The sequence below is a fragment of the Plectropomus leopardus genome, chromosome 3 (assembly GCF_026936395.1).
Source record: "Plectropomus leopardus strain MGB_pleo_1.0 chromosome 3, ASM2693639v1, whole genome shotgun sequence".
NCBI lineage: Eukaryota > Metazoa > Chordata > Actinopteri > Perciformes > Serranidae > Plectropomus > Plectropomus leopardus.
In genome coordinates, this window is record NC_142178.1 from 11699301 (window position 1) to 11719266 (window position 19966).

At 39.7% G+C, this 19966-nt stretch overlaps 1 protein-coding gene across 2 annotated transcripts in view; it reads left to right on the plus strand.

Moving 5' to 3' along the window:
• The first annotated feature begins 3348 nt into the window (after nucleotides 1-3348).
• LOC121941859 (myosin-9-like) overlaps nucleotides 3349-19966 on the plus strand; it is a 33536-nt gene continuing 16918 nt past the window's right edge. The window contains exons 1-16 of one of the 2 annotated variants that reach the window (XM_042484773.2): nucleotides 3349-3537; nucleotides 9480-9670; nucleotides 9856-9996; nucleotides 10129-10285; nucleotides 11378-11405; nucleotides 11969-12062; nucleotides 12484-12504; nucleotides 13475-13567; nucleotides 14093-14156; nucleotides 14650-14748; nucleotides 15094-15237; nucleotides 16544-16639; nucleotides 16758-16834; nucleotides 17029-17223; nucleotides 18647-18820; nucleotides 19037-19210. In XM_042484773.2, coding sequence (XP_042340707.2) covers nucleotides 9485-9670; nucleotides 9856-9996; nucleotides 10129-10285; nucleotides 11378-11405; nucleotides 11969-12062; nucleotides 12484-12504; nucleotides 13475-13567; nucleotides 14093-14156; nucleotides 14650-14748; nucleotides 15094-15237; nucleotides 16544-16639; nucleotides 16758-16834; nucleotides 17029-17223; nucleotides 18647-18820; nucleotides 19037-19210 — 1743 coding nt within the window. In that variant the 5' untranslated portion in view covers nucleotides 3349-3537; nucleotides 9480-9484. The remainder of the gene's footprint in view (nucleotides 3538-9479; nucleotides 9671-9855; nucleotides 9997-10128; nucleotides 10286-11377; nucleotides 11406-11968; nucleotides 12063-12483; nucleotides 12505-13474; nucleotides 13568-14092; nucleotides 14157-14649; nucleotides 14749-15093; nucleotides 15238-16543; nucleotides 16640-16757; nucleotides 16835-17028; nucleotides 17224-18646; nucleotides 18821-19036; nucleotides 19211-19966) is intronic. The other variant, XM_088075594.1, reaches the window with a different exon arrangement.

Below are 19966 nucleotides of genomic sequence, written 5' to 3' on the forward strand. Positions count from 1 at the left end.
ATCATGTAACACTGAGGCTGTTTGAGCTGTGTGTGAGACAGTTTCCCTGTCCTGGAGCGCGCTGCAGGAAGCTGCCTTATATGTTGAGTGGTGTAACAACAGACTGTGCCCTGTGGCTGCAGAAATGAACCAACAGGATGACAACTGAGTGAAAGAACACAACCAGCTCTGGGGAGGCACATTGTTTTCACAGCGTGCTCATGAAAACACTATAACACAGTACACTAACTGTTAAAGATACACAGTGAATCTGCAAAACAGTAGCAAAACTATGAAGTTGGGGGAAGGCTTGTAAAATCCTTTTTTATCAGAGGAAGAGGAGTCACTATCATTATTATTGCAGCAGAATGTTGATCCAGAAACAACACATGTAGGGGAGACCGGGTATGGTTCGGTTGTAACAATAGGATGGTTTTAACTGCACCACTTTCACCTTTTTTAAAATAATTTATTGTATGACCACTTAATTCCTGACTTTGCATGTAAAATATGTGAAGAATTGTGCAGATTCTACAGCCAAAATGCTGATTTTCAGGTCCGAAAGTTATTTTTTGGACCAAATGTATATTTTGATCCGTACTGATACTGTAGAAGTTAGAATGATCTAACTTGCATTAGATTATAGGGTTTGTTCATATTTGCTGTTGACAAATAAGCGTACTTTGTTCCAAAATTTGAAAGCACACACACATTCAGTGGGCTGCTGGGACACAAAATGTACAGGCTGTTCTCATGCACTGCTTTGCACCAAAATTCCCCCCGCATAATGATGAGCCAGTAATTCTTGCACAAAGAGGTCTACTTTGGAGGCAGGTTGGGGAGGTGGCTTGGTCACAAAACACAGGACTTTCCCCAGGAGACCGGCATGTGGAACTTTACGTGAATTCTGAGTTACTTGCTTCAACCTTTCCTCCAGAACTTTACGTTAATTGCATAACTTTATGTGAAGGACTTATCGTCATTTATAGGGCGCTTATTCTTCTTCTTAGGGGCCGATCACACCGAGATGCATCGCTACAGAAGCGTCACCAGCAAAACCATATTTTCCCTATGGCACGGCAGCACATTTTTCTATTGGTTTTTGCATAAAAGTTCAAATAGTTTCAATTTTTCCACTCAAGGCACTAAAGTTGCACCAATCGTCGATGTCACTTTTGGTCTCGCACATGCAGTCCCTGTCTACAGCCACTCCCAGATGTGCTTCCAAGGCGTTTTTGGAGCAGTTGTGCCTGGCGCAATGCGTCTTGGTGTGTTTGGAGGATGTGAGGATATGTTGAAATGCTACAACCATACCCGGTCTCCCCTAATCGCAAACACTGACAAGGATCATTTATTGCACATTTAATACCTTTACGAAAATATCATATACTTTTACATTGACAAAGTTTTGAATGTGGGACTTCACTATTTGTATTTTGTGCTACTTCAGCGATGGCAGTGTCAGCAGCCGAATTTGGGACAGTTTATTTGGCCTGATTCTGGGGTGTCATTCATCCTGACCAGTGGGCAACTGAAATTCACCTAATGTAATTCTTTTGGTGTGCTGAGTTTGGGCCGATGCTGGGACAGTTAATTTTGGCTACCTGGGATTAGTACTTTTACTTCCTCCACCTTTGTTCTCTCCATACAATATTCAGTATCGTAGAGTGTTTGTGTGGTCATGTTCTCGGTCATGAGTATTGGTTTAAGACCATCTTGATTTTATGTGAACCTCCTCTTTAAGGGTTAATGTTTGTTTTTATATCTCTCTGAAACAAGCCACAGCATTTGAACTGAGTCAACATTCATCTAAAGTTCATGTGTATCACTGTTTTATTTTATTACCTACAGCCATAAAGCATGTATGTAGTGTACACACCATGTAACACTATCAGTGTGTGTTTCATTCATGCTGCGACATGCATCTGCCCCTGAGTTTCTATCAGCCCATCTTTGATGTGTGTCAAATATGGAGCAGCAGGAGGAGCGGGGCTCGGGCTAATCACGGGGTTTGAAAAGAAACTTTACACCACACAGCTAAAACACAACAATAGACCACGCCTCCCTCCACCTCTCTGCTCTTTCTGGAGATCTTTCTCTTTCTCTGAGTGCTCTCTCTGACCATATATGGTAGGAAATTAAACCAAAAAGCCCATTGGTGGATTGGAGACAAAGTGCAGGTAGACATTTCCCTTTGTTTGTATGTCTTTTTTTGTGCCTCATTTATGTTAAGTTGACAAGTAAATATAAATTACTTTTTTGATCTATTTTTACATATAGAATACTATGGCAGAAGTTCAAAGACATGCTGTGAAAGACTATACTACAAAGTTTTTGCTCACTTGCACTGACATCACACCCAATGATTTGGCTCTAAAAACATTAAAGCATAAAATGTATTCTTACATGATAGTTTGCCCTCTTTACAGTTGTTTCCTCTCCACAGACAGTTATGTGTTTTGTATCATATTTCCACCCCAGACACATCAGCAGTGCCACACCCCTGCTCCTGTTGCAGGTACAGACAAGGCTGTGCATTCCTACACACACACACACACACCACCACCACTATCTGACTAGATGCTCAAAGATAATCACTGACTCTAAATATCTCAACATATAAATCCTTTACTTGAGTGGCCTGTTTTTATTTTCATTATTAGGTTTTATTTGGTTTATCATGGTGCACATTTTATTTGCAAAATAAAATATATCTGAAGATATTTCTGAAAGTAAAAATTAGCAATAAAAATGTGGATTCATTTTCTATTTCTTCAGTAATTTTAATTTTCTTTCTCTTTTTAAACATTGTTTCAGAAATTAATTAAAATTCAAATTAATTAATTCAAATTAATTTTCTGTCAATCAACTAATCCATTACTTGAACATTTGTTTCAGTTGTAATTATAGATGTATTTTACTTTTTCTATTTATTATTATTATTATTATTATTATTATTATTGATAGCTAATTATTATTATTATTATTATTATTATTATTACTATTAGTAGTAGGAGTAGTAGTAGTAGTAGTAATAGTAATAGTATTAGGAGTAGTATTTACATTATTAATCCCGTGCTGCCTTCAGAAGATACAACATAACACATCATAGCTGCAAAAATGTAAAAATCCAAATAAACACATGCTCAATTTGCCTCATCTCCTCTTTATTTTGCCATTAGATTTTTAAAGTAGCATATGAGCAAAGAAAACAAGGCATTAACCATTTGTCTACATTATTTTTCTGAGTTACTTTACTGTCACAGCTCATACTTCCAGGGTTTACGTGAAGCTCTTGAACGCAGCAAGGGAGGAGGGGGGAGGGGGCGGGGCGTTTAATTTACCTGCGAAAAATAAAACAGGGCGGATTAAAGGTGCAGACTGTCCATCCTCACAGAGCCACGCCTGAGCAGCTGGACCGCAGGACAGAGCAGCTGAAGACAAGAGACACAAGCGGCTTTTTTTTACGGAACAAAGAGTGGAGCGGAAACTGTGCTGCAGACACGGACACACACAGACCATCCGAGCTCACCTACAGTGCCTGCAGCTGAACGACAGGTGAGTTATCGTGATTATGTCGTTGTATTTTAGAGCTGGCTGGTGTTAACTGTGTCCTCAACAGTTGGCAGCTCTTGTGAGCTCGTGCGCACTGAACTTTTTGAAGTTTAGTGATTTAAAAAAGTCCGTTTTATTTGAGAAAGACGTGTAATTGTTTGGCTGGAAATGCCCAGGTGTTTTCATCAGGCGACATACAGGAGCCGTTTAAACCCGAGCGTGCTCAGTTATCGCCAATAACTAGGCTAAATAATTTGTATTATATGTTGTTCTTTATTTCAATCTTTTAGGAGGACTTTTGCTGAGTCGAGACTGTTCTGACATTCAGTTAAAAGCTAAGGGACTGTTCTTTATTTATGAAAGAGGACGGGGTGGTCCCAAATGGGAGAGGCACTTTAATAAAATTTTTAAGGACTGTGGGGGGATATGCAACTTTAAATGGTCGTGTTTCATTTGTATTTAAATATTTTAAGAACTCCAAAACCTACAAGTGGGTTTAAGTGGGCATGTTTTTTCATAAATCACGTGTTTTGTTATAGCCAGGAACTGTAAATGTGGTTGTCTCTGGTGAAATGAGGGTCATGCATGTTCCCCTAGTCACTCAGGTGGCTCAAGTAAAAATATTTGTAGCTCCAGGGAGGGCCATGATATAAAGGAAAACAAAGTGGCAGCCCAGCCACTCCCCTTCTCTGTTAAATTAAGTGCATTTCCTAACTGCTCCTAAAGTTACTTCTCTTTTTGACACTCGCAAAACATCGACCACCAGTGTAACCATCAACATCAACCATCTTTATTTTCATAAGGAGCATAAAATATCTGTAACTGCTTTGAAATCAGACATGTTTTTAACTGTGATTTAAAAGGTGAATAAATGCTGATATGTTTTGTTTATGGGCACACAATTGAAATCTTGGATGGATTTTAAGACCGGATATATTATTTTTCTTTACTAGATAACTATAATAGTAATGTGCACTGTGACACAAATAGCAAAACAGGACAGGAAAAACAGGCCCATCCATGTAAAAAAAATGTTTTCGTCTCAGGTTGTCATTGTTTAAACTTAAGCTTATGTCTGTCATATTTACCTAGTTTGGCTCCTGCAGTGTACTTTTGTCTTGTTGTCAGGTGCTTTGCCTGAAAAGATCTTGTCTCCTTTTATGTCATAAAACAAATTGCACACACCCTGCTGCTGTGTGTCTACCCTTAGGGTACAAAATTGGCATGTAGTCTCAAACGAGGACTTGGCCTTGTGGTGATGATGGAGAGCCAATCAGTTTCAGTTGGGGCATGTTTCTACTGAGGACTTGTAGAAAGAGTTTATTGAGTCTTCCTCTTTTTAGCCCGGAAATTAAACGGCTCGGACACATCTGGAGACCCGCCCAGCCCTCTTAATTCTGCTCTCAGCACTTCGTATGCATAAAGTCAAATACAGACTTCTTGTCGATAAAAATGCTGACCTTTCTCCACTTCTTTCCCCCATCAGTTTTAGATCTTTATTTTGCACACCGAGCAGCTACAGTATATACTCCCATAACTGCACACTGTACTCATGCTTTGACTGCTCCCTGATGAGTCCACAGCATTTTCAATCTCCTATCAGTCCCGCCAGCCGGGGTACAGATGGCCGGGCTCGTGCTCGCTCTGTTAGGTAAGGCCATGGAAGCCCGGATAAAGCCGGGGATTGACAGGAAGCCAAGAGCAGGAGAGAGCAGGAGACTGGAGATGCTGCTGAAAACATGCGCGATAAGAACACAGGAGAGGCAGATTAAACAAGTCCGTGCAGACAATAGAAGTTTATCTGCAGCGAAAACTAAATCCAAAAGCTCGTAAGGTTAACAAGGTGATTCTGTTTCCAGACGTGGTTAAATAGTCTTTACGTGAAATCCTTGTGGGAAAACCCTTCCAGTCAGAGCCTTAAGACTTTATTCTTCATCCTGAAGTCAACAATGTGTTGACTCTCAATTTAAGTAAAGATTGAAGTTCATCTCATCATTTTGAACCAAAGAGTGTCAAAATGTGCGGAGGCAGAGTTTGTGCAACTTCCTGAGGAAGTTAGCCCATGGATCGCCTCAGCAGTAAAGCCACATTCATGTGAATGTCACAAGTTTTCTGTGTGCTGAGAGTTGATGATGCGTTCAAAGCCGCGTTGACCTTATGAAAATTTGTGATCAGTTTTCTCTGACCGCTGCTGCAGTTTTAATTTTAGTGCTACATGATGAAATGTTCCTCGTCTTCCTCCCCCACTGATGTTCTAGTCTGAGCACATAATGAACTTACGAGAGACACAGATGACACCTTGTGCACTGATCCCTTTATCCCTTGCTCTATAAACGCACACACACACACACACACACACACACACACAAACGCACACACAGTGTTTTTATCCCCCTCCACACACAAACACAACAATCAGCGGTTCTTTCATCATCTGTCCTCTACCTGAGAAGAGGCAGCGCTCTAAACTGCTGCTGCTGTACAAACAGTCATATATAAGCATTTATGGATGTTTGCATAGGTAGTGCCACATTTGATTGTGAAGAGAAAAACGTGTCTTATGTTTAATATTCAGTAATTTACTGGGGAATAGCTTCCTAGTACTTTAATTTTTATTTTACAAAGTTTTTTGGGGAGTTTTCCTTATGCGTGAGGGAATAGTTTAAATCTCTGACAGTAGATTACAGCTGGCCTGCACCCAGTTTGGAGAAGCAGACAGGAGTACTAACACTGAAGCTAAGCAATGTACTGCTGTGACTGGGGGCAGCAACAAAATGTATTTTAACCACCTAAACTTTAAAAAAGGCCCCCATAAGAAACACAAAAGTTTAATTTTTAATGCTAAATTTGGAATATTTTCAACACTTTACCTTGCCTTCAGACATCAGTAAACCAGCAACGCCCGTGTTCTGTGATGTCCAGTTACAGTTTTTGTCAAAGGAGTCTGGTGGCTTTGAAGAGTACAGGTTAACACTTCAGTTCCCTGTTTGACAGGGATGTTTTACGGCAAGGTAAATAAGTGAAAATATTCTAAAGATAGTGCACACTTAAATGATGCTTACTTTTTTAAGTGGCAACTGACAACTTCTGTAAATTTACACTGACTAAGTAAAAGTACCTCATACAACCACACTTCAAAAGATCTGAACTATCCTTTTAAGGACAGAGGGAGTCAAATGATGTGAAGATTATAAAACCCTTGGAGGCAAACCGACCTGACTTCGGCTGACGTGAAAAGTGATCATGCTCCTGTTGTAAAGTAAACAAGTTGTGGACATTATTTAGAGGCCCAATAGTGTTTTTCTTAAAATTTGCAGGAAAAAGAAATTTGTAAACCCACCTGTGGCTATATTTTGGATTATGTTTTTATCATTTATCGCAAATCCCCTCATATTTCTGTGAAATGATGTTACAACTGTTAATGCCGATTTGTAACTTCGAGGCTCATAATTGCTTTGTCTTTAAATGCAATCAGAACATTTCATTTGTTCAGAATAATTTCATATTATTTTGATTTAACTAGTTAATTAGAAGCAGTTTATACAGCTAATGTTTTTATTGATGCAAGATTAATCTAAGGGGTTCATTGATAAGACTGTAATGAAGGAAAAAAAATCAAATAATGGCTTTGTTAAACACTGAACAGTGAAACGACCGAAGGGGAACGTTACCCTTTGGTTGATCTACTCACAACTTATCTCAGTTTATCTTATCAGTGAGTAAGGGGTCACGTGAAGACATTATTTTATTAAAGGGTAAACATTTAAAGGGAAGTAGAAGCCACTTTGTTACACTCAACAGGAACAGGTTAAAAATCTTTCTGTAAGGCTCCTGTTTATTTGAAAAATGTACCTTCACATGTTAAATCCTCAGACATAATTTAAAATTTGAAGCTGCTCATGCTTGTCATATTTACTTTTATATTGATGAATTAATGCCTTAAAAAGGATTTTGTTTGTCATCATGTATTTCTTTTTCTTTTTTGCATGTTTCCGTGCATATATTCAAGAAAACATAATTACTTGTAGGACCTGGATAATCCCCGTAATCAATTTCAACAAATTATCGAAACAGAGTAAATGTGATGGACTTTATCTTTTTGAGGGTATCTTCATTCTTTGGTGAGTCTTCCAGGGTGTGGTTGGGGAATAATGACATTTCTGTCTCTGCCCGGACTTGCTCCGGACATTCCTCCCTGCCTCTCTGACTGCACCGCATCCCTCTTCCGACCTTTACCAGGACTTTTACATAACTTAACACCGCTAGAGGCTTTAAATACTCAGAGCCAACCTCGCTGTCATGAAGCTGAATATGTAATAGCTGCACATTTATTACCCGGGGCGGAAACTGCAGATCTGAAGAGAGGGTTTTGGGTAATTAGGAGTGGGCGAAGGAGTCAGGAATTTGTGGAATTCTTTGTAATGAGCTGGTGAGGAAGAAATGTGGGTCAGACAGAGAATAAAGGACGGACAGGTAGAGATGCGGAGAGTGAGAGTCGTACTGTAGAGCTCAGGTGAAGAGGAATGAATTGCTGACTGTGTTGAGCATCGGGTCATGAAAACACTGGCAAGCACTGGAACTGAACATGTTTGACTTTGTAGGATTTTTCCCCTGAACAGAAAATGATATTTGGATTTCTACAGTGAGTTTTTTTTTTTGGGGCTTTTTTTTACCATTTTGTCTGTTTTGGGCTACCATCATGCACAGTCAGGTTTATAAGTCATGCGTAATAAGGTTGCATGCTCATCATCATAATAATACAGTGTAACATGATGAAACAACAGCTGTTGTGGTAAATGTGCTTGAATCTATGATTTATCCCCTGTAACCCCCTGAAGCTGTTGTTGTCGGCTCACACACCTCGGTTAAATACTCGTGAAAAGTTTGAGTTGCATGTCAGAGCTAAAAGTCAATATACAAACACAACTGAGACCTGATATCACACACGGTGTGTGACAGTGAGTGTGAGTCGCATGAGAAACAGCGATTAATAGATGTTGTCGTTTGAGCACACGCACAGTTGCTCATTGCAGTATACACTGTTGCATGTTTCACTGAAAAGTGTTTATACTTTTCTGTTTTCTTTCTGTATGTAATCAAAGGGTGTACAAAATGTTCTTAATATAATGCGGCCCAGTGCAACAGCAGCACTTCAGAGAACTCCACCAAAGCTGACAGAGGCCTTGTTAAGAAATAAGGGGCGAGAGAAGGGTTAAAGTGCAACAAAGCCGGACTTGATCTCTTGCGATTATGAGCATCTTAACTCCTCTGGTCTCCAGAACACACCCATGTTTACATGTTGGATCTATATCAAAATACACATACTAATTGACAGTAATGATGACTGGCAGTTGGTGTCCCAAAATCCTGATTTTTGCCCAAGAATAAGAGTTTTGCACAATTCTGTAATATCACACGTTCCTACAAAGTTTGATGGTACGAAACCCACAAATGGTGCAAAATCTCTGCAATTAATTCAGAGGGGTTTACAGCGTGGAGCTCATGATTCAAGACTTGAGGCATTTTTTGTCGAGGCTTGTTGGCCACGCCTACAAGAACACCGGGAACCAATTACTGCAAAATATTACAGAATATTAATAACTTGTGAATATCTTCTTTCTGGTCCCAACTGGTAAACAGCGACTTGAATCCAATTTGGTCATGGCCTTTTCTGTTTTTTAATCTACAGTTTTATTATTTTCGTGGTCAGAGTTGATTGATTGTGATGGGAGCGCTGTCATTTCCATGTTTTTTTACATAAGTTGAAATGTTTACCCATCTTTACACAAAAAGTTAGTACACAGTAAAACTATCTGTGCTGAACCGTTAATGTCCACAGTTACATATTAATTATTTGAATTTTTTATGCTAGCACTCTGTCAAAGGTTTGATGGCTCAAAATGGCTTCATGTTTATTTAAAATGTTTGCTTGCTCTGTACCAAAGCTACCATGACGGATGCAGACAAGTACCTGTATGGGGACCGCAGTGGTGCGAACAACCCTCTGGTCCAGGCCGACTGGGCCACCAAGAAGCTGGTGTGGGTCCCCTCCGAGAAGCTGGGCTTCGAGTCCGGCTCTATCAAGGAGGAGCAGGGAGATGATTATCTTGTGGAGCTGACGGACTCTGGCAAGAAGGTGAAAATGCAGATTTCTTTTGAATCTGAATATGTTTTAAGTTGTTTGACATGGTTCTTAACAGGCAACCAACATTTTTATTTGATCATTGATGATGAAATTAAAATCAGCAAATGCTTTTTTTTTTGCAATCTAAAGTCTTATTCAGGACGCTCCGATGACAGTCTTGTCTCTGTAAATCTCAGGTGAAAGTAAACAAGGATGACATTCAGAAGATGAACCCACCCAAGTTCAGCAAGGTGGAGGACATGGCGGAGCTCACCTGTCTGAACGAGGCCTCCGTGCTGCACAACCTCAAGGAGAGATACTACTCTGGACTCATCTATGTGAGTCTGGGCGGATGCATGTGTTGAAATATAACCTTATGTTACACATCATGACAGATTTATTGTGTGCTCCCATGCGACTGGTCACATCAACAACCCTCTCCGACAATAACGTACTCCTCTCTTACCCAGACGTACTCTGGTCTCTTCTGTGTGGTGGTCAACCCCTACAAGCACCTGCCCATCTACTCTGAGGAAATCATCAACATGTACAAGGGCAAGAAGAGACACGAGATGCCCCCTCACATCTACGCCATCACAGACACGGCCTACAGGAGCATGATGCAGGGTAACAGTTATATGTCAATGTAGACCTTGTGTTTGCTACACAATGTTTACCACACATATATTGGCGTGTGTATGTGCTAATGTGTACATGCACATATGACTTCAGGCTGTTTGACCTCTGTTCCAGAAGCCAGAGTAACTCAATACACAACGACAAACAAAGAAACAAATCTTTAGGCAGCAGGATTCAGATATTGCTGAATTAAAGGGACAGTTCACTCCAAAATCAAACGTACATATTTTACCTGTAGAGCTATTTATCAGTCTAGATAGTTTCGGTGTGAGTTGCTGAGTGTCGGAGATATCAGCCGTAAGGATGTCTGCCTTCTCTCCAATATAATGACACTAAATGGCACTCAGCCTTTGTTGTTCAAAGCACCAAAAAATGCTTTTGAAAAACTCAACAACAATGTCAAGATAATCCAGAGACCTTGTTTATGAGCAGTTTAATGTCGGAGCGATTTTCTTTCTTCCAAACTACACATGCAAACCATAACATGGTGCAGAGGGGAGGAGCGTGCATCTAATGCTAGCTCACCTAGCACCACTAAGCTAGCTAATGTTACAGCTCAGCTCAGGAGGACACCATCCTTTTTTCCATCTTGTGCTGTCACTAGCAAGAGCCTCTCTTTTATGAGTAGATGCACGCTACCTCCTGTGCAATGATACGGTTGAAGGGTGTAGTTTAGTAGAAAGGAAATAGTTACGACATGAAACTGGTCACAAGGTCTGTAGATTGTCTTGAGTAACTGGGTCATGATTTCTGGAAAGAGACATTGTTATTGAGTTTTTAAATGTATTTTTTGATGCTTTGAGCACCACAAGCCGATTGCCATCTTGTTCCATTATACCAAAGAGGAGGCAGACCTCTCCACAACCAATATCTCGGCAACTCACACCAAAAATAATCTAGATTGATAAAGAGCATTACATGAAAGAGGAAGAATATGTTTGTTTTGATTATTTTGGAAGTGATCTGTCTCTTTGAACAATCACATGTCATATTGTTACTGAGCTTCAGGCAGCTGCCTTTGTTTTTGTATTATGTTGACTCTGACTTTGTTTTCATTGGCTTTCTTTTTCTTTCCTTCAGATCGTGAGGACCAGTCCATCCTTTGCACGTAGGTTACTGTGCTCTTTTGGTATCCTTCCAATCATTTTAGAACCGTGTGCCGTTTTTTCTTCAATGATCCCTCTGTTTTGCACAGATACAGTGTTTGCTGGTTGGAGGATCCAGCTTGAATGTTGTCTTTCCCTCAAGGTTTTAATTTAATTGTGACATTGAGCTACATTTTTCTTAACACAATCTCACCTCAGGCTTTAATTTGTTTCAGTCTTGGAGCATTTGATCATATCACAGTGTCCTCATCAGCAGATTAAATTTGGCAGAATTTGTCAATGTTAAAGTTATTAGTGTTTTCTGAAAACTATTCTCATCCATATCTGGTCCAACATTTCTGTTCAAAGTTTGTTTCTGACCGTGGCAACATTTTTCTTGTTTTATACTTCTGTAGGCTGTGATGAAAGAGGTCAAACTCTATTTATCCTAAACCTTGTCCTAATTGTTGTGTAATTTGTTCCTTTTAATGCATAAAGTGAGGATCATAATGTTCAATATACTGACCCCTCTGATTGACACATATCATGTGTCTAAATCTTTCCATGTATTGTGTCTTTCCCGCAGTGGGGAATCAGGAGCAGGGAAAACGGAAAATACCAAGAAAGTCATTCAGTATCTTGCACACGTTGCTTCATCTTTCAAGTCCAAGAAAGATCAGGTCAGTAAAAATGTATTATTTTTCTTTTTCATTTCCCCTTTTCTTTCTGTTTCTCTCCTGATGGTAATGTCAGAAGAGTTGGAAAGACCACGTTTAAAACCTCTATTATATTTTTCCACTCCTGATGTTCCCTGATCATTCCTGCCTCCCTGTTCTTTCCCTGATTTCATCCATGTCTGCAATGTTGTCTACCTGAACAAGCTGTGTGGCGACTACTGCACATTCCTCTTTCAGGCCTCGACGTGCCAGCCTCACCTCTGTTAAACCCACTTATAGTGAAGCAGTGTGCAGATGTTTTTACATGCACTGTCTAATTAAATCCGTCTTCATGATTCACCAGGTGACACTACAGTTATGCAATCATTGTGCTGAATATGGTATCAAATGTGTTAAACTCTCTCCTTTTTCACCTCCTCTCCAGGGCAGTGCAGTTTTGTCACATGTGAGTTCATCTCTCTGAATCCAAACGCATGGTGTCTGACTGTTCACGCACTAATTTACTAACAAATGTTTGATTGTCTTTGTCTGGGGTTTTTAATGAAATTCATTAAAATATGACTTAAATATAGTCTGTGGCCTGTGGAATTGTTTGATATTTTGAGGAATATGCTAAATCATTTCCTTGCCCAGAGTTAGAAATTTAGATCAATATTGCTCTCGTGTTTGTCATCATCAAATATGAAGCTGAGGCTGATTAGTTTAGCTTAGCATAAATACTGAAAAACAGCTAGCCTGGCTCTGTCCAAGGCAACAACGTCTGTCCTACTATCACCTCTAAAGATCCCTAACTAACATGTCTTGTTCTTCTACTCTTTATAAAAATGGGACACCTGTGCGCCTGTAGTTTTATGGCCATATTAGGTGACAGTATCCCACTCCACCCAGCGGCTATTTTTTTCTCAAATCTGGTCAGTCTTGATTTTTATTGTTGTGTAGTAGTATAAAGCTTGTTTGGGGTGTTACAGTGCACTCCTGCATTTCCTTTGGGGCATCTTGGCTAACAGGACTGTGAGCTTCCTTGTGTGCTCTTGTTTGTTCCTGCATGGACAGGGATGGTCTTACAGGGTTTTTGTGCATGAGTGGGCTTGCAGGTATGTGTGTTGGAATGTGCTGGATTGTGTGTCTGTGTGTCTGTGTGTCTGTGTGTCTGTGTGTCTGTGTGTCTGTGTGTCTGTGTGTCTGATTGAGCAATGATAACGTCCCAAGGTAATGCTTTTGCAGCCTGAATTGTTTTTTAAATAAGATGAACAAATCATTGCACAGATCTTATGTTTGTATACGCCAATGAAAGATCTGCAGCACTGCAGGAAAATGCATCATTTAAAGTTGAGCTTGCTTGACTGACGTGCAGCTTAGAGCTATGTTGGCGTTATTGGGGTGTTTAGTTTCTGACACTGTGTCCTCTCCATCAGGGGGAACTGGAAAAGCAACTGCTGCAGGCGAACCCCATCCTGGAGGCCTTCGGCAATGCTAAGACCGTCAAGAATGACAACTCCTCCAGATTTGTAAGAATGACTTGAAATCTTTTTTCCAAAAAAAAGAAAATGCATGTCTGATAAGCACCAATCAAAATAAAGGCTGAAAAAAAAAATTGGTTTTGAGTGTCATACCCTGCACTACCCACTTTAAACCAAAGTGTAAAGCAGTGTTTTCAATTTTTTTTTTCTAAATTATACTTTTTTTGGGGATAGATAATTGTTAATCCCATTAGATCAATGAATGAGTCTGCTGCTGCAGATGCTAGTGAAAGCAAACTTGCAGACCCAGCTCAATCAATGATTAAGTTTCACTTTCACTGCATCTGGCATTCTGCTGCTCCATCCATGTCTAGAGTACTCTCTGATGTTTTAGTTGTGGCTGGCTGCCACAACTAGATGTGAGAAGAGCGCAAAGAAAAACATAAATACAGAAATATTTTTTAACCTTCCCAAACTGGTTTTCACAGCCTTTAAATGCATCACATTCAACCTTAAAAACATGATTACAAGTTTTGGTGCTGTATCTAAAAATTATTTTGTCTTCTCTTGCAGGGAAAATTCATCAGGATCAACTTTGATGTCAATGGATACATTGTTGGAGCCAACATTGAAACTTGCATCCTTTTAAAAAACATACTACTTACTAACTCATTAGTTCTGCCAAGTTCTGGATTAAGTTGCTATACTGCAGGCTGCCCCAGGGAAAAACTCTTCCTCCAACCCCAGTTTGCCAAGGGTGACAGACACTTGTCAGAATTTCCATGCTGTAATTAGTGTGTGTTAATTTGACTCAACAAATATGTTTAAGAATAGTATCCTGTATGTAATGTAAATGGAAACAAGTGTCAAAAGTATTTCTTTGACACAGGGCCACAAGGTTAGGTAAAAATGCAGGTGCAAGACCAACTTTAGGTCTCTAACTTTTCAGTGTTTCATTTTCTTTTCATGCATGTTACCAAACAAATTTATAAATGAATCACATTACAACAAAGTATCAAAAACAACCTGTGCATTTTGGGGTCTGTGAGTGTTTGTGTGTTAATCCAGCTTTGCATCATCAAATGCTGCAGCGTTTGCGCTTTGTTTTTCCTTGACCGAAATCTCACCAGATCTGCTGGAGAAATCTCGGGCCATCCGACAAGCTAAAGAAGAGCGGAGCTTCCACATCTTCTACTACTTGCTGACAGGAGCAGGGGACAAGCTGCGCTGTGAGACATTTTATTACAACCTGATGCATCAAACTGGGCTGCGTGAACGAAAGTTGCAGAAAGCAGCAAATGTGGTTCACTGAGAGCTGAACGTGACTTGCAGTTTAAGAGCCAAGACGTTTATTAAGCAGCTTATTAGATATGCACAGGAAGTCCATCGATATTGAAAACTGAGCTTCCCATTTCTCAGTTCAGTTATTAGTCTGTTCAGCACAATAGTGCTGACGTGGAATGTACTGAAGCCAAAGAGTTTAGCAGACCCATGAAAATATATCTCCAGCTTAACAAGTCTGTTAAAATGATCAACTCTCAATAAATAATTCTTTTTTCTTTCTCACCATCTAGCTGAGTTGTGTCTGGAGGATTACAGCAAGTACCGTTTCCTGTCCAATGGAAACGTGACCATTCCTGGGCAGCAGGACACGGACATGTTCACTGAGACCATAGAGGCCTTTAAGATCATGAGCATCCCAGAAGAGGAGAGAATTGGTAACTATCATCTTGGTTTTTGTATATAGGGCTGTGACTAAAGATTTCTTTTCATTATCAATAAAGGGTTCCCGGTAGAGGTTTAGACCTCTGGTAACACTATAGAGCAGTTTTCCAAGAGTGGGTCCCTGTTTTGTTTGTCTCATACACAAAGACGCACTTGCACACATGCATGACATGATACATGTCTGCCAAATGTTCCACATAATTCTGCTGATGGAAAGATGGCCTTAATGCTCCAGTAAATGCAGCAAAGTGCCAGCAAAGACAGTGGAGAAGACTGCAAGCTAGTAAACATTGTGACAATAGTGCAGCATTTAAAATACTTGCTTTGCAAATGTTTATAAGGAGAAAATGCATTCAGCACATTTGTTAGCGGTAACGGAAAAATATTGTCCTCACATTTGAGAAGTTGAAATATGGATGAAATAAGAGACCTAGGTATTTGGCTTTTAACAGCCACTGAATGCTTAACATTAAGATTTAAAAGCCTCTGAATTCATAGCATTGGAATATTTTGAATTCACCTCTTTATATGTTATATGTGGTACATTTGTATTAGAATTTCAATAAATATTTTCATGTTGCTCAGATATGATTGGTTGAATTCAGATATAAAAAATCAAGTTGAAATAATTTATAAAGAACATCAGTCGAATTCGACTGGCCAAAACATTCAGGCTCGATTGCCTATCCTTTTCTTGGGTAACTGGGATGTTACCATTTGATTATTATTATTCTGAATCTCTGAATATTATGAATTTTTGGATCTGAATTTGTGAACTTTGGGGAAAATTTCAGACTTTAAAAATTGCAAATCAAGAATTTTCATGTATCAATTTCAAAGGCGTAAATTCAAAACAAGTTAATTCAGATACATGTACATACAAATATTCAATGGCTGTTAAAATTTAAATACTCATGTCTCTTTTGCACTGAAACCAGGGAACATTTGCATTTCTGCTGGTCAAAAAAGCTGCAGGTCCATTTTCTTTTGATGATTGATTAAACAACTAGTTGTTTCATCTTATTTATACATGCTTATGTGTTGAATTCTAATTAAATGTTGCTTATTTTGAACAGCTTGAGACATTCCTGAATGTACAGTAAAATGGCATGAAAGGTTTAAAATTTTGCTTAAATTATCATCTTTTAAAGAGTTTGATCATCTCTCCCTACTCTTTGAATACTCGCTCTATATAATATATTTAAAAACAAAAAAACTGTATGGTGGCACATATTTTTCATCGTGTTATTCTCTTCTCTGTGGCACACAGTAAACCTCTTCTGTCTGTCTGTCTGTCAGGTCTGTTTAAGGTGGTGTCGGCCGTGATGCAGTTGGGGAACATGAGCTTCAAGAAGGAGCGTCACTCTGACCAGGCCTCCATGCCTGACGACACTGGTACAAACATTAACACAGACACGGCATCATCGTTTCCTCTGTGCATGCTGTCTGTCTCACTCCATTTGCTCAAATTCACCCAACATCCTCCAACGTGACCCTCATGTTTCACCCCCAGCTGCCCAGAAAGTGTGTCACCTGCTGGGCATCAATGTGACCGATTTCACACGCGCCATCCTGTCCCCCAAAATCAAGGTCTGCAATCCATACATGATCTTTTCATTGACATTCAATAATATCAAGTGTGACACATTCTATGTCTGTTGATGACCCAGTAGATTTTATTTTTCATTTCTCTTAAGCTGGTGAATAAGATCTTTTCAAATAGCTAGTTTGCGTAATTATAATATGAGCATCACAGAATCACAGTGGTGTATTTCTTCCTGCAGGTCGGCAGGGACTATGTCCAGAAGGCACAGACCCAGGAGCAAGCTGAGTTTGCCGTGGAGGCTCTGGCCAAAGCCTCTTACGAGAGGATGTTCCGCTGGCTGGTCATGAGGATCAATAAGGCCCTGGACAAGACCAAGAGACAGGGAGCCTCTTTCATCGGCATCCTTGATATCGCTGGATTTGAGATCTTTGAGGTGAGGTATTTAAGGCTTGTCAGATCGATTGATTGCGTCGTAACTCTTGCTCTGTGATCAGACGGAGCACACTGATGGAGCTCTGTTGGCTCAGCCATGTAGTGTCTTTGTCAGCAGTACAGGAGTCTGTTTAATGCTGCATGCTTTTCAAGGGATAATGAACAGTGTGAGTGGGTCATTTCGTCAGGGTCCTGCATCACCTTGTGTTTGACCTGCTCGCTGTGCATTATTCTGCTTATCACACATCTGCTTAGTGAGGAAATCCATCATTCAACACAAAATATTGATTTAATAATGATTGTACCTTTGCACGCTGGGTTTTTTCGTATGCATTTTTATAAATCTGTCATCTTAAAAAAACAAAAACGAAACAAAAAAAGCCATTATGCTCAGAAAACCTGCACAGAGTCTGATACCTTTTATCCTATTCATTGCCAAAATAAAAAAGGATACTGTTTGACCCTTCCCTCTGTCTTGTTAAAGTCTTGCAGTTCATGGCATATTTTCTTCACTGCTTCTTGGTCAAACAACTTTCTTAAAACGTTTGACAGATCACCACCCTATCTGCATTCTGAGCGGTTTTGAGATATGGAGCTTCAACATTTTTGCATTCTTAATAGCATAAATAATATGAAGGTTTTTGTTGTCAAAATCAAAAGTAAAAAAAAAAAAAAAAAAGCGAAAAACTTCTCTTACAATGGTAATACGTCACAGAGTAATATATGAATATCTCAATTTTGACAAAAATGTCAGATCCTTACAATTCTAAGGTGAAGAGATGTGGGGAAAAAAAGCTGAAAATTGAACCTTTTCTGAAAAGTTGAATGACAGACAAAAGAGGATGTCCAATTGTGTTAGTAGGATCTTTGAGTACAGAAACACTGTTAACGACTCTGGGCATGTCTCACACATCTCCATCACTTATGAAAGGTTTGGCTGAACCCATCATAATTCCACACTAAGGGTTCAATCACAGTTGCCTTGCGCAGTGATTAGCTCAGGAAGCAGCAATGTTTTTTTTGCAAAATAGTTTGTGGGGGGGCTTGTTTTGGTGGAACACTGGCATGTAGGGAGGCATTTGCACTAACATGGCTAAATCCCTGCAAAAGAAAATTCCATGTAAAACAAAATTTTAGCATGAAAGTTGCTATATCAGAAGTTGTTATTGTTTCACACGCAGCACTCAAAGTGTGGAAATAGGTCTGGCTATGGGAGACTAGTTTCATGTAACTATGTGGATTTTATATGGTAATAAAGGTAAAGGAAGCAGAAAGGGAGAATTGTGTACTTGCAATGGGGCTTATAACCACAGTCGACATCCTGTGAGCCAGACCACTCTCCAGCTGTGGAGGGTTTCTAAACACTTGCAGATTTAAAGTTTTTCTGTTAATCGAATAATGGTTTCTGTCATTCTCTCCTCCAGTTGAACTCATTTGAGCAGCTGTGTATCAACTACACCAATGAGAAGCTGCAGCAGCTCTTCAACCACACCATGTTCATCCTGGAGCAGGAGGAGTACCAGAGGGAGGGCATCGAGTGGAGTTTCATCGACTTCGGCCTCGACTTGCAGCCCTGCATCGACCTCATTGAAAAACCTGTAAGGCCTCTCCTAGTTTTTATTCCTTCTGAAGATTCTTAAGCCAAATAACAAGCTCTCTTCTACAGAATTCAGTGACTGTCTTCTCTGCAGAAAACAGTTGTGTAACACAAGCTGAAGCATGTTTCCTGCACGTAGACTAACAAATGAGTTCCTTCTTTTAAACTGCAGACTGACGCTGTTTGTTGTGTTTGTTTTTTCCACTGTTCATCACAGGCTGGTCCTCCAGGCATCCTGTCTCTGCTGGATGAAGAGTGCTGGTTCCCCAAAGCCACTGACAAGACCTTTGTGGAGAAGGTGGTTCAGGAGCAGGGAATGAACCCCAAATTCCAGAAGCCCAAGAAACTCAAGGATGATGCCGATTTCTGCGTTATTCACTATGCCGGAAAGGTCATTGATGATTACTTTGTTTATGTTGTTGAGTTTGACTTTTTTAAAGGTGAAAAAAAACAAGGTATAGACTCATAAAAAAGTAAGCCCTCTAAGTCATCACTTATGACTCACTAGAAGTGTGAAGCAGTGTATTTATCTGCAGAGACTCTGCCCTCTGCCTGCTTTTTTTTCTCTTTTTTCTCATTATGCTGTGTTCAGGACGTTCCTGGGCACAGCACGCAGGCAAAGTTGGGACTTTATAAAGTGGTAGCGACCAGATGCCAGAATGTCATCAGCATGCATTCAACAGAAAGCTACAAAAATCAAGGAAACAGCTCTAAAAAACCCCCACAAAAATAGCAAGGTGATACGGCAACTAGACAAAGCTTGTTCCAAAATGCGTAGTATACCTTTAATATAATACAGAGATATTAACAGCAGAGCGTAGTTAAAGTATCTAAAGCAGCAGCACTCACACAGAATGGTCTCTTTAATGAAGTGGATAGTTATCATTTATTGATGCGTAACAACCAAGTAATATGTTGATGTTGTAGATGGTGAAGCAGGGACTAATTTTAACTACTTTACTATTGGGTAGTTTTATTTATGAGAATTATTTTTTGTTAAATGATCATGAACTCTTGCTTAGACCATCTTAATAAATAATTGCAACCAGCATATATAAAGATTCCTGCAAAGTTATACCATAGTCTACTGGCTCAATTCTCAAAGAGGAACTTCTTTACCATATACAAGGAGTATACAGTAAATTTG